The sequence below is a fragment of the Ascaphus truei genome, chromosome 8 (assembly GCF_040206685.1).
Source record: "Ascaphus truei isolate aAscTru1 chromosome 8, aAscTru1.hap1, whole genome shotgun sequence".
NCBI lineage: Eukaryota > Metazoa > Chordata > Amphibia > Anura > Ascaphidae > Ascaphus > Ascaphus truei.
In genome coordinates, this window is record NC_134490.1 from 52729254 (window position 1) to 52744829 (window position 15576).

Consider the following 15576-nt stretch of genomic DNA (forward strand, 5'->3'; position numbering starts at 1 on the left):
ACCACTCCCCCTCTGGTGGGAGCCATCGCAGGTGGAGGCGCTGAATTGAGTAAGTGGTTACCCCTAGTATAATTGCCCCAGGTTCCCCGTGGCGGAAGCTCAGCCCTCCTGCGAGCCAACAGGTAATGCACCACACCTATGGTAACACCGTATGTTCCTTGCACCCACATCAGATCTGCGATTGGGGGGGGAATACCCGTTACAAGTGGATTGCTGGATTATTAAGTAGATTAGGAGAAATGTAGCAACTTTGCTCCATTAGCATCATTTTAAGATTCAAGGAATGCATTAATAAAAGTTACACAAATTGTAACACGCATACTATAATGGACTTTCCTATTAGTGTGCATCATTTTTTCTGTTTTCTAACATTAAAAAAGTCAGGTTTGAGACGGGTAAAATTCCCAAAATAATAATCTGAATCAAATAGCAAATTGTAGGAAACTGGATAAATACATTTCTTATGTTTGAATCAGCTGCATATAGAAAAGGGTGTTTGAACTGATACTTCTCCCCCTTATAATTCCTTCAATTGCAATCTTTGCTAAAGTAACTACTACTACATTTTAATGCAGTTTTTCTATTTTTAGAAAATTTTTGGCTATGCCCCTTCCAATGTCCATTTGATTGGCCACAGCCTGGGCGCACACGCTGCAGGAGAGGCAGGGAAGAACAAGCCAGGCATCTCCAGGATAACCGGTGAGCAGGGAGACTTTGGGAAGGAGTATGTTTGTTTGGCAGAAAGGACCTCTTCATTACACAAATAACCAAAAGAACATGCTATTATTATTATTATTTTTATTATTTTTATTATGTAATGCTAGACTGGCACAAAGACTATAGATTTGAAAACATTATTCTCTTTCCTGCTCAACAGAATAGGGTTTGTCCGTTCAATTAATGTCTCTTTTTATTTTTTAATCATAAGGTCTTGATCCAGCTGAACCTTAATTCCAATACACCCCAACAGAGGTCAGACTGGATAAGTCCGATGCTGGTCTTGTAGACGTCATCCACACTGACTCTGGTCCTCTGGTTCCTAGTTTGGGTGTGTATGTTTTTTTTAGTGCAGAACTACCCTACTGTTGCAGACAATGAACCCTATTGTTATTATTTCTTTATAACACAGCAACATATTCCGTAGAGCAGTACAATAAGGTGTGAGGATGAAAACATTAAAATATCAAACATTAACATAAATTGTTACAGTAGGTAAAGAGGGCCCTGCTCAAAGGATCTTACAATCTAAAAGGACGGGTTAGTGGAAACATAAGATACAGGGGGATAAGAAGCTAAGTGTGTTTTCTGAAGGCTGTTTGTTATTTGAAAGAGTTGGTGTTGGGGAAGAAGTAAGTGGGAGTGTGCGGAGGTAGAGCTGTGGGAGCAGGTAATGTGTGAGGGAGTTGGCGTTGGGGAAGCAGTAAGTGGGATTATGCAGAGGTAGAGCTGCGAGAGCAGGTAATGTGTGAGGGAGTTGGTGTTGGGGAAGCAGTAAGTGGGAGTGTGGGGAGGTAGAGCTGCAAGAGCAGGTAATGTGTGAGGGAGTTTGTGTTGAGGAAGCAGTGGGAGTATGCGGAGGTAGAGTTGTGAGAGCAGGTAATGTGTTAGGGAGTTGGTGTTGAGGAAGCAGTGGGAGTATGCGGAGGTAGAGTTGTGAGAGCAGGTAATGTGTTAGGGAGTTGGTGTTGAGGAAGCAGTGGGAGTGTGCGGAGGTAGAGTTGTGAGAGCAGGTAATGTGTGAGGGAGTTGGCGTTGAGGAAGCAGTAAGTGGAGTGTGGGGAGGTAGAGTTGTGAGAGCAGGTAATGTGTGAAATAGTGTGTTGGGGAAGAAGTAAGTGAGATTATACAGAGGTAGAGCTATGAGAGCAGGTAATGTGTGAGGGAGTTGGTGTTGGGGAAGCAGTAAGTGGGATTATGCAGAGGTAGAGCTGTGAGAGCAGGTAATGTGTGAAGGAGTTGGCGTTGGGGAAGCAGTAAATGGGATTGTGCAGAGCTAGAGCTGTGAGAGCAGGTAATGTGTGAGGGAGTTGGTGTTGGGGAAGCAGTAGCTGGGAGTGTGCGGTGGTAGAACTGTGAGAGGTTATGTGCGACTTCATTGGGGCTTCCATGTCCGAAACGTCAATCTAGTAGTTTAGAGAATCTCGCCCTCAGATTTGCCTCCTTTTTAAAAGCAAATTAAAGCAGTTGTCTGCTATATAGTTTTTATTAAGAACTATTAAAGAAAACATTAATCTATAGAAAAATTCACTTTGGTGCATTAAAAGGCATCACGATCTACAACAAATGTACCCTAATTCTACGTCTAAAAAAAATCCTTTTACCTTAGCTTCTAATACCTCAAATGCATAGAGCATAGTAGGAAGGGAACATGTCCAAAAATGATATAGGCATACCCCACATTAACGTACGCAAAGGGGTCCAGAGCATGTATGTAAAGCGAAAATTTTCTTAAAGGGAAGGACTACCTTTTTTCCATTTATCGATGCTTGTACTGTGCTGCAATCGTCATGACTGCGTAACTGATTTAAATAACGCATTTGTAACAGGCTCTATAGTCTCCCCGCTTGCGCACAGCTTCGGTACAGGTAGGGAGCCGGTATTGCTGTCCAGGACGTGCTGACAGGCGCATGTGCGAGCTGCCGTTTGCCTATTGGGTGATAGGTCCTTTCTTGCGAGTGTATTTAAAGTGAGTGTCCTTAAACCGGGGTATTCCTGTATATAGAAAAGGCTTTAAATATTCCACTACAATATATAACTTTTTATTATTACTTTTTTTTTATTGCAACATAAAACATTTGTATTTTAGGATTTGGAATGAGCCAGGTCAGCGGTCATCTGGATTTCTTTCCAAACGGGGGCGTTCATATGCCAGGATGTCCACAGAACATAGAAATTCCAAATGTGAACGTTGAAGATATTTGGAATGGTAAATACATGATTCTATTAGGGGGCTAATATAAAACAATAGCTTTAAGTTAGTTGCTTACTTAAACCTCGGTCTAGGCCATTTTGCCGCGACCAAGGCACTACTGGCATTTCGCCGCCTCTCACCTCGAGACAGGGACATCTCTCCGCTGGCCGTTTTGACTCCAAGGTGAGCACCTAATCTTAACTCCTAATACTAATGCTATCCCCTACCCTATAAACCTTAACATCTTACCCTAAGCCCTTATCCTAAACCCCAAAACCCCTGTACCCTATACCCTAATTCCCTACCCTAAAAACCTAACCCCTTACACTAAAACCCCTATGCTTAAGATCCTACCCTAACCGCTAAAACCCCTTAATGTATTTGCGTTATTGGCAAAATGGCCAGCGGCTGAGTGTTCAGTGGCGGGGGGCTGTGGTGAAAGGTCCCTTGGTGGCCAAATTCCGGCGCCTACTTGGTCGCGCCAAAACAGCTGTGCCAAATGTCTAATCCACTCAAACCCGACTAACATACTGTATGTCCTCTTTGTTGAAGAAATGGAATCTCTTCTTACCCTCATGCTCCTCTTTTAATGGAGTGTGCTCAGCATCCTACGATACGTCAATGACGTTTATGCTGTTGTTACAGGGAAATCTAGTATCACCCTGAAAACGTAGCAGTAGTGATTCATTTTAGAAGAGCTGCAAATGATAAACAAAAGTTTTTTACTTTATTTTTTGGCCCTTCATTTTCTACTATTATTTTTTTTAAATACATTTACTGTTCATAGGTTAAATACTGATACTTGTCAGTATCCAACAACTGGCCTCTGTTTCTAGTTGAGTCTTGTCAGGGTGCAGATGGCACTACTGGCCGGTTGAACTTAAAGTGATTTGTTACCGGCGCTAACCACACCCAATCTGTGATAAAATAGTGCACAAAATTAAAATTCAAAATAAAATGTGTCAATGTGATCACTGATCAAATTCTCAACCTTCCAGGAATGTGTAAAGATTCCTTTCAATAGTAGCTTGTCCGGGATGGGAAGGGAGCGAAGATAGCAGGGATACACCATGAAAAATAAAAAATAAATGCATACAATAGTGTAATAAGTTCTTTTCAATCTGGATAAAACATGTATGTCTTGGCTCTATAGCAATACCTACTTACAGCAGATCCTGACACCTTTCTACCTGCTGTGTAGATCAATGCTTTTTACCTTTTGACCTGCTGTAAGTAGGTATTGCTATAGAGCCAAGACATACATGTTTTATCCAGATTGAAAAGAACTTATTACACTATTGTATGCATTTATTTTTTATTTTTCATGGTGTATCCCTGCTATCTTCGCTCCCTTCCCATCCCGGACAAGCTACTACTGGCCGGTTGCCATTTTCACTGCAGTTTAGAAAATCAGCTATGCATTTTGTCATTGGAAAATGATGCCAATGCCATTAATCATTAATGGTGCCAATGCCATAAATTGTTTTACAGGTGTCGTTAATTTTTTTACTTGTAACCACATGCGGGCAATCAAATATTATACGGACAGCATTACCAGTTCTAGCATATTCACAAGCTACCCCTGTTCAAACTACAGCACCTATCAATCAGTAAGTGTATCCCTAAAGGGGATTTCATGTTCATTGAACCAGCTACTACTGTATTACAACAATGTCTATTTAATGAGTTAATGAGCTAGTGTTACTTTGTTGCAGAAATGTAAAAGCATGTGGTGCAAATAAATAATCAACTTGTTAAAATCTTAATTAGCCAGCGGTCTCATCTGTGTGATCTTACCCAATCCACCTCTTCTCATCCATGGGATCTTACCCAACCTGGCTCTTCTCATCCGTGGGATCTCATCCAACCCACCTCCTCATCTGTGGGATTTCCTCCAACCCCCCTCTTCTCATCTGTGGTATCTCACCCAACCCACCTCTTCCCATTCATGGAATCCCCCCAATCCACCTCTTCTCATCTGTGTGATCCCCCCCAACCCACCTCTTCTCATCTGTGGGATCCCCCAACCCACCTCTTCTCATCTGTGGTATCCCCTCCAACCCGCCTCTTCTCATCAGATCTTCTTCCAGTTTCTTTCACCTCTGTCTCACCATTGTTTTTGCTACCTCTTCTCATATGCTTTTAGGCCCATATTAAGTATTATTATTATTGTTTATTTGTAAAGCACCAACATATTTCACAGAGTGAAAACAATGACATTAGCAGAATGACATACAAAAAGGGTCAGACAAGTGCAAACAGATACAGAAGGTAATAAGGGCCCTGCTCCTGAGAGCTTACAGTCTAGAGGGAATAAGGGGCAATGTTGAAACAAAAGGTAAAGTGGCATCTCGGTGTGGGACACTGTATACCTGAGGATGGAGTATGGTCCAGCCGCACAGCTGGATTATTAAGTTTGGGGGGGGGGGGGGGTAGAGTGCTGTGAAGTGCTGGAGAAGAGTATAGTTCCATTCCAGCTTACTGAATAAATACATTAATCTTTCACTGTATGTTGCTTCTGCCTTTTTTCAATCCTGTTTTACATGTTATCTTAGGTAACTCTATGGTTATTTGATGCTAGAGAAGCATGTAATGCATTGCTGTATAAGAAAGGTCCATGGTGAGCAAAGTGATTTGCTATACATGGTAGACATTGTTTCTCACCATACTGTTATTAAATGTGTTACTCATAGGGTGGCTGCAAAACGTGCCCCAGTGCCGGATGTCCTAAGATGGGTCACTTCGCTGATACCTACCGGGGAGTAACACCTCCAGCCAAGTGTTTTATCTAAACACACCATAGTACAGCACTGAAGCACACCCGGTAAACCACGCAGTTTATATTTTATTGTGATAGCAAAAGATTGTTTTAAAAACAAAATCCCTATTCTTTTTGAAACTTGTTGTCAAATCTGTTTTTCTTTCCAGGTAAAGACACTTGTGGCCAAAAAACTTCAATGAAATAAATGCCAAGACCAGAGTTTAGCAAACAATCTGCAGAAACTGGCTGTATTTAATGCATAAATAAAGGTCTTGGTGGGTGTATGTCTGTTTCTGTTGTAGAAAATGTTTCAGTGATGTTTCCTTTATCTTAGCTACTTGCAGCATTAAAAATATTAAGTTGGCAGGATATCACACACGTGCACAATTCACTGCAATGCTGAGGCTATTTCTTCTCACTTCCTTTCAAGGATCACAGGGTTGGAGAAGCATATGATCTGTCGCTATTGCCTTTCGGTGTTTTAATGTTGATAAAGGTGGTATTGAAAAAGTTACATGAAAGTCCAGTTACCCTCTTCTCAGAAAACCAATATCACAGATCAACGATGCTTGATAGGCTTAATTAATAGCAAAAGTGTAAAGAAGACATGAAATTTCATGCCCACTGTTTAATCCAGGGGTTCTAAACCCCAACAGTCAACACCCCCCAACAGGCCAGGATTTTTGGATATCCCTGCTTCAGCACAGGGGACTCAATCAGTGGCTCACTCTTCAACAGAGCAACCTGTGCTGAAGCAGGGATATCCTTAAAAACTGACCTTTTGGGGGGTCTTGAGACTGTAGTTGAGAACCCCTGGCTTAACATTTTATATATTTGTATTTTCGGTTTGAACATGGTGTGTTTGAGATATTTGTACTTGCTTAAGAACCAGAGTGTAAATGGGTTCTGCAGTGCTTTAATCTGGTTTACTCTTTCACTGCTTAAAGGGGATCCCCAAATGTATCTTTAGGACAGCTCGAGTTACTCCTGGTCCCCAATACCCAAGCCAATTAAACACAGACTCCAGGTTGGGGTAAAATGGCCACAGGTTTTATTAAAATAACATCCCCCCATACCAGCAGCTTCAGATTGCTCACACCCAGGATTATTTTAAACCACCTTCATAATGAAGATGCCCAAACCCACCATCCGTTATCAGCCCAGCAGGAGATATATAAAATACCACTAGACAAATTGGAAGGATATCACCAGACCGGGCACCATAACCACTGCTGAGCAACACCTTCCCCACCTTATCTCCACTAGATCACGGATCCACCCTTACAATATGCAATCCTGGTAAACCCCAACAAACCCAGAGCATTGGCCAACCACTCTTTGAGACACCTATTAAAAATGTCTAGGGCTATGTCTGATAGACGAACCCCATCCTCCCTATGCAAAATTGACCATTGCCCCTCCAGATTCCTATAACTGAGAGATGTCCTCCCCAGACTCACAACAAAATTGGCCACCCTTTATTCAGCCTCCTCCATCTTCTCTCCACAGCCCTGACATACCTTGCTCCCTGCTATACCTGCCTGGCCACCACATCGGACCACACTACCACCCAAGAACTGAAAGCCATATGTAAATCTGGACGGTATCTCTCTTTATTGGAAAAACATGTCAACCATCCGAACCCTAGTAAGATCCTTTGAGTGGCACAAGTTATAGGCCAATTTCACTTCTCAATACAGATTTAATATGTGCAGTAGTAAAATTCTGGTGAATAGATTAAACCCAATTTTGACCCGCCTAATTCACAATGACCAGGTAGGTTTTATAAATAAGTATCAAGCCTCAGACAACACGCGCAAGATTATTAATATAATTGATTGTTTAGTTTTCTAAATCCAAAGCGAAGTTATTGAGCTTAGACACCGAAAAAGCGTTCGATAGAATTAAGTGGGATTTTCTAGATAGAACTATGCTGGGGTTCAGCTTCCCCGGGCCATTTTTAAATGGGGTCCACGCCTTATACGACACTCCTGCAGCTACACACAAAAATGTCAGGAGGTAGCTATATCAAATTAAGATCAGCAATAGTACCAGGCAGGTTTGCCCACTATCTCCCTTACTTTTTGAGCTGACAATTGAACTGTTCGCAATCAAAATCAGGGAAAATTCTAATATTCAAGGTATCAAGATCAGCCAGGAAAATGTTAAATTATCTCGGTTTGGTGACGATATTATTTTGACAATCTCTAACCCTCTGACTTCTTTTCCCAACCTACAAGATGAGCTCTCTAGGTTTGGTCTGTGCTCAGGTTATAAAATTAATTTGGCCAAGTCAGAGGCTCTACATTTAACTTTATCAGCTATTGAAGTAAAATGAATCAAATTAAATTTCAATCATCACTGGAACAATGTAAAATTGAAATACTTAGGGATTTTTCTCACAAAAAAACTATCATTCTCTTTATAAACATAATTACCCAGAGCTTTTCACTTTTCATCTTTACTCTAGATTGGTCACCAAATTTCCTGGATAGGTCGTATTATATCAGTTAAGATGAATGTCTCCTGAAACTGCTCTACTGTTTCCAGACATTAACAGTTGCTATTCCGATAAAATATTTGAGTGATTTACAGAATAAAATCATGCCGTTTATATAACAAATGAGATCAGTCATGCTTGCATCCAGAGAAAGAGAGAGTCTTGCGGTCCCTCATATCATGAAATATTATCTAGCCTCCCATTTGAAACAGATAGTTTTTTGGCATTCTGAAGAAATTCAATATCTGTGGGTAGATTTAGAAAATATATTTAATAGCTCTGCAGCACTCTCGGCCCTTATGTGGAATAATAGGTCAATAAAGAGTTCCAAACCAGATCTTTTTGATTCGGCAGTAATAAAATTTTCTTTTCAAATTTGGTATAAGGTTAAAAACTACTATCAACTATCTTCAACTCCTTCGAGATGCACCCTATTTTTGATAACCCTGATTTTGGACTGTGGTGGTTTTCTAGTATGTATGATGAATGGAAGGTCAGGGAAGTCAGAGACATGGGAGATAAGCTTCTAAACTGCAAATTATTCAATTTTCATGATTTTTGCCAGAGATACTCTTTCCCACTATCTTAGGCAATTGTCTCCGGGTGGGTCCTTCCCAGAATGTTCTGTATTTGAACAATTATGTAGAAAAAGAAGCTATCAGTGGGGTCTTAGATCAACACTATACCAAGTTCTTATTTCTTGGGAATATTAGGCCCCCTGCACATACCGCTATATGGATCAATGGGCCCAGGACTTTCAGGTAGAGATTCCTTTGGAAAACTGTCAAGCTATCTAGGTCTATCTCTGGGTCCTGTAGTGGGAAGGACTGAAGGGTGAAAGCCATAATTGATAAAAAATGTCCCTTGTTGACACTCCATAAATTGTTGTGCGAAAACGTGGCCCAAGGTAGAAGATCTGTCCAGTTGTCCTGGGTATTAGAAACATAACATTGAATAAATTGTTCTAATGATTGGTTAGTGCGTTCAGTTTGACCGTTGGTCTGGGGATGATAGCCTGATGAAAAATGGAGAGAAATCCCCAATTGCTTGCAAAAGCCCCGCCAGAATTTAGAAATAAATTGGGACCCCCTGATCAGGCACAATAACCTGAGGAACCCCATGGAGACGAAAAATGTCCCTGACGAAAACTTCTGAAAGTTTGGGAGAGTTAGGTAGGCCCTTGAAGGGAATAAAGTGAGCTTGCTGTGAGAAACGGTCCACTACCACCAGGATGGTATTCATACCTTTTGGATGTAGGAAGTTCAACAATAAAATCCATGGATAGGTGGGTCCATGGACGATCTGGAATCAGAAGGGGTTGGAGTAATCCAGTGGGTCTGTTGCGGGGAGTCTTACTTTGAGCACATGTAGAGTATGCGGTGACAAACTATGATCTCCCTCCGCATTCCCAGCCACCAAAAGGTCCATTCCAACAGGTTGATGGTTCTCCTGGTACCTGGGTGTCCAGAGCTCTTGGAGGAGTGATCCCACTCCAGCACTTTCCTACGATATGCAGGTGCGGGGAAAAATGCGGCCTTCTTGGACCACGAGACCCTCAGGAATATTGGACTAACCTTGAACGATGTTTTCCAAGGAATCGAAGGTGTTTGTGGATATTATGCATGCTGGAGGGAGTATAGTCTCCTCTCAGTCCTCAGCTTTGTCTTCCTCCAGGAATTAACAGGAGATGGCATCTGACTTCACGTTCTTCGAGCCTTTTAGATATGAAATAATAAAGTTAAACCGAGAAAAAAAAAGTGACCATCGTGCTTGTTGTGACCCCAACCGGTGAGCACCCTCAATGTACAGGAGATTGTTGTGATCTGTCAGTATGGTTTCTGAGCTTTCTGTGCCTTCAAGCTGGTGCCTCCATTCCTCTAAGGTAATTTTGATGGCCAGGAGCTCCCGATTGCCTACAGTACATCATAGTTTTGTTCGGCAGCAGAGAATTTCTTAGTGAAGGCGCATGGGTAAAGTTTGGCCTGAGGTGACTTCCTCTGGGACAATACTGCTCCGGCCCCGAAGTCAGATGTGTCCACTTCAAGGTTGAAGAGTAACCCAGGATCTGGGTGCACGAGGACAAGAGCTGACACGAAGGCTCTCTAATGCATGATCGGTCGCTGGGGGCCAAAAGGCAGGATTAGCACCTTTCTGAGTTAAGGCCGTAATGGGCGCTACTACAGAGGAGAAGTTTTGTATGAATCTTCAGTAGTAGTTGGCAAAGCCCAAGAAGCATTGTACAGCTTTCAGAGTCGTGGGGCGAGGCCAATCCAAGACCGCTTTCACCTTGGCAGGATCCATGGCAAGGCCAGTATCAGAGATAATACATCCTAAAAAGGCCTTTGTGGTCTGATGGAACTGACACTTCTCCAACTTAGCGAAAAGGCGGTTCTCTCGTAGGCGTGGAAGTACCTGTTTAACATGACCCAGGTTTTCTTGTACGGACTTGGAGAAGATTAGGATTTCGTCAACGTAGACAATGACGTATTTATCCAGGAGATCCATAAAAATGTAATTAACAAAGTCCTGGAATGCTGCTGGGGCAATGCAAAGGCCAAATGACATAATGAGAAATTCATTGAGGAGTACATTGCAATTAATCTTAACCATCTGTCTAAGCGTCTTAATGACCTCACCTAAAGGCTGCTCCGTCACACCTCCTCCCCTTAAAATTACTAATTCCTCCCATATCTTCTCTCCCTCACATAGCCCTCAAGCCTCATGGGGGAAGGAGGGGGTGGTGGTTTGGACTGCTTTGCCCTCCATTTTTCAGGGGGGTCTCTCCTCCTCTTTGCTCTCCCAGAGGACAATCCCTTAGGAAGCCTTGTCATCATCTGGCTTTGCCTAGTCCCTGAACAGAGCAGGGCTCCCTCTTCATGTTCTGTTCCAGCAGCCTGCATTCCAGCAGCAGAAAGTGACTGGCAATTCAGGGGCATGGAAAGTCAAGGGATTCTGGTGCCACAAGCAGGAATGAGAATGATTGACTACTTCCTTCCCCTTATACACCCCCCAAGGCCAGACCCTTACTCTGACCAATATAACACTTAGCCCCTTACTTCCTACCCTGAGGCCTTAACCCCTTCTTTCTCCCCCTTCCTCAAGGGTACATGGGGCTACTTGTTCATGCTGTCCATAATTATAAAGTTCCTATTGTTTTCCCCTCAATACTTTCTTTTGCAAGGGGAGACACTGAACTAACAAACTACAGAAGGATCTACAAAATCTTAGACATAGTGTAACAAAACTGCACAGGACATTATTTCATAAGGGCCAAATATACAGGGTTTAATGCTGAAGAGGGGTCACATACTCCAAGATAACCTTCATACAGTATGAGAATGTTTCAGAGCTCAGTTACTATCCAACCCCTTGTTACCTTGCCAAGGAAACTTAGCTTTTCAATATGAGTTAGGCGATTGGAACGTGACTCTGCACACAAGATAAGTGATTATCATGTATGACTGTGTGTTTTGGAATTTATCTGCTATTATATAACTGTATAAGGCTGAGCACCTTGAACTCCAGTAATCTCTGGCATATTAAGGGCCGCTTGGCAACCAAAGTTTACACTTGGGTCACTGGCATTGCAGATTTTATTCTTGCGAATAGTTGGCATAAGCAGAAAGATGTAATCTAGCAGATTACAAAATGTTATATCCTTTATTATTGTACACATCCAATAATTGCCCTAACTAGATAACAAACAGAACAACTATGTGTCCTGGGTTGTTTCTCATCCTATAAGGTTATCTGTAAGTCATGTTAGTGGCATACAGCCTACCTGGCTTTGTTTGTGATTAAATACCACATACTAATATAACTAATGAAATACTGAAGGATCTAAGGAAAGAATAACTAGGTTCTAACATCACATTATAGGTTCACTTTTTCAGAAAGATGTATTTTTGAAATGCAGATAAAGATAAGTTGAGTTAATAAAAAATGTTGCACGTTTGCAACCAACATCTAAGGCATGGGTGGCTCAATCAGTGGCTCAGTCGAAGACTGCATCACATGTGCTGAAGCAGGGATATCCTGAAGACCTGACCCATTGGTGTCCCTTGAGGACTGGAGTTAGCCATTTCTGATTTACAGGAATACATCAGGCAATATATACTGTAGGTTCTTTTTTCTTATGTACAGCAACTCGTTTCGCAAACAATTGTTTCCTCAGGTAACCGTGAGGAGCCTGAGGAAGCATTTGTTTATAAAACGGGTTGTAATAAGCCGTGACAGTTCTATCCAGAGCTCCAGAAAGTTACCAGGCAGCCACCGTAGCAACGTCACATGGTTCCAAGTCAGCTGACACCCCAGCTTGGAAGCTGGTCAGGAAGTGGGGATTCCCATAGCTGCAGCCATCGGAGAAACGTCGTGCCATTGCGTCACTGATCTTTGCCCTGTTGGAGCCAACTAGCACTGACGACTATGTAAGTTTTTTGCTGGATACACACCGTGACACATCTGGGGAGATTTTCCTTCTGAGTACCAGCTGAGGGGGCCTCACACATTTCGACTACCTCTAAAAGACCCAGGGGAAACGTAGGTGGACGGGGGGATATCCTTTTGCCGTTTTCAGATCTCACTGGGCCATGCGAGTTGTGGAATCGTCAACTTACTAAAACTCTAAATACATACTATTTTGGAATAGAGACATGTTTGCACTACAGTATGTATGCCTTTCTCTTTATATTCCACATACTGTATATTTCTGGGCTTCCTGAACTACACTATTGCCATGTTATGGGAATATAATATGTTATAGGACATTTAATAAGTTATGGAACATATGGTATGTTATGGTTGGGGGGAGGGGAATTAAATAGATACTGTAATGAACTAAATTAAGTAGATGAGGAAACAAGGGGTTATGAAGGTAGAATGGGGGCAAGTGCGAGTTTGACAAGCAACGAAACACCCATAGTAAATTCAGATACTGTAATACTAGAAAACTTCTAAAGACTAAACCAAGCTGGCGCAGAAAGGAAGGAACAGAAAAGATAATAGTACAAGCTTAAAAAAAAAATGGGGGACAGATAAAATGGGGGAGCTTGAATTAATAGCTGCAAGGGAGCAGTATGATATCAAAGGCATGACTGAAACATGACTGGGCAGTTCATTTAGAGGGTTATTCCCTTTTTCGGAAGGATCGGGAAAATAGAAGAGGAGGTGGAGTATGTTTATACATTATGTTAAACCGGATCTAAAACCTATTGTAAGGGAAGATGTTTACTAAGGGAATTATGAAAATGTAGAGACCTTGTGGATAGAAAATTAGCAGTGGAGGTAAAAGTATAAAGAAACAAATTGTAGGGATATGTTACAGTATAAACCACCAAATATCTGTGAGATTGAGGAAGCTAAATACTTTTGCAAATGGAGAAAACATCAAAACGAGGTCATGTTTGCATAATGGGGGATTTTAATTATCCAGACATAGACTGGGGCAATGAGATTAGCATTACAACAAAAGGAAACTTTTTTTGGGGGTGCTTAAAGACAATTATATGACTTAAATAATCGAGGAACCAACCAGGAGAGGGGCAATACTGGATTTAGTAATATCAAACAATGTAGATCTAATAGCAAATATTCAAGTCTTGGAACATTTGGGTAGCAGTGATTATAACATAGTCTCATTTGAAATAAATGATCAAAAACAGATTACTTGGGTTCAACAAAGACCTTAAACTTTAGAAAGGCATATTTTAATAAACTGAGGACTAATCTACAAGAAATATATTTGGATGATGTTTTTGCAGGGAAAAGTGTAGAAGATAAATGGTCAGTCTTTAAAACATTATTAGAAAATCACACAGTGTATACCTTTTGGGTAATACTATAAGTATAAAAAAATAAATCAAAACCAATGTGGCTAAATAAACAGGTAGGGGAGGAAATGGAAAAGAAGAGGCAGTTGTTTAGATTATTTAAATCAGAAGGAATGGAGACATCATATCAGAATTATAAGGAATGTAACAAAAAATGCAAAAGCCAATCAAATTAGCAAAAATGGATAATGAAAAAGGATTGCAATAGTAAGGTCAACCCTAAAAAGTTATTTAAGTACCTTAATAACAAAAAAAAAATGAGAAAATAAAATATAGGACCCTTTCTGTGTGAGATGGGCAGGCAGATTATTGGATATAAGGAAAAAGCAGAGGTATTAAACAAATTCTTTGCCTCTGTGTTTACCAGGGAAGAATCAATTTCAATTGTAGTGCCGCAGGAGGAAGCCATAACCTCCACATTAATGAAAACAATTGGTTAACTGAAGAAGTTCATAGGCAGCTTGAAAAAATTAAAGTAAATAAGGCACCTGGCCACGATGGCATACATCCAAGAGTTCTCAAGGAGTTAAGTTCAGTAATAGCCAAACCATTACATTTAATATTCAAGGACTCCATTTCCACAGGCTCAGTACCACAAGATTGACGTAAAGCAGATGTGGTGCTTATATTTTAAAAGGGAGCTAGATCACAACTGGGGTATTACAGACCTGTAAGCCTGACTTCAATAGTAGGGAAACTACTTGAAGGTTTAATATGGGATAGTATTTAGGAATACCTAATGGAGAACAAAATTATTAGTAAAAGACAACATGGTTTTATGAAGGATAGATCATGTCAAACTAACATTACTTGTTTCTTTGAGGAGGTAAGTAGGAATTTATATCAGGGTAATGCAGTTTATGTGGTCTATTTAGATTTTGCAATGGCTTTTGATACGGTTCCGCACAAGAAGTTGGTGTAAAAATAAAGCAAATTGGACTCAGTAAAAATATATGCACCTGGATTGAAAACTGGTTGAAGGATAGACAACAGAGGGTTGTCATAATTGGAACTTTTTCAGGTTGGGTTAAGATCGTGAGTGGAGTACCTCAAGGATTGGTACTGGGACCCCTGCTTTTTAACTTGTTTATTAATGACCTTAAGGTTGGCATCAAGAGCAAAGTCTCCATCTTTGCTGATGATACTTAATTGTGTAAAGTAGTAGAATCAGAGCATGATGTAATTTCTCTCCAGAAGGACTGGGAAAGACGGGTAACTTGGGCAGGAAAATGGCAGATGAGGTTTAATACAGATACATGTAAGGTTATGCATTTGGGAAGCAAGAATAAACAGGGGACTTACAAACTAAATGGGGATAAATTGGAGGAATCTTTGATAGAGAAGGATTTATCAGCAGGTTTAGCAATAGTGCCCAAAGTCATGCGGTAGCTGCAAAGGCAAACAAGATCTTATCTTGCATTAAACGGGCAATGGATGGAAGGGAAGTAAAAATGATTATGCCTCTTTACAAAGCATTAGTAAGACCACACCTTGAATATGGAGTACAATTGTGGGCACCCCTCCTTAGAAAAGGCATTACGAACTAGATAGATTGCAGAGAAGAGCCACCAAATTA

The 15576-nt window shown here is 41.1% G+C and overlaps 1 protein-coding gene across 1 annotated transcript; it reads left to right on the top strand.

Moving 5' to 3' along the window:
- Positions 1-967: 967 nt before the first annotated feature.
- On the top strand, positions 968-5942 carry LOC142501717 (pancreatic triacylglycerol lipase-like). The gene is made up of 5 exons (XM_075611999.1): positions 968-1048; positions 2807-2926; positions 4403-4521; positions 5605-5735; positions 5840-5942. Exons 2-4 carry the CDS (start codon positions 2815-2817, stop codon positions 5701-5703), a joined length of 330 nt encoding a protein of 109 aa, XP_075468114.1. The 5' UTR covers positions 968-1048; positions 2807-2814; the 3' UTR covers positions 5704-5735; positions 5840-5942.
- Positions 5943-15576: the final 9634 nt, after the last annotated feature.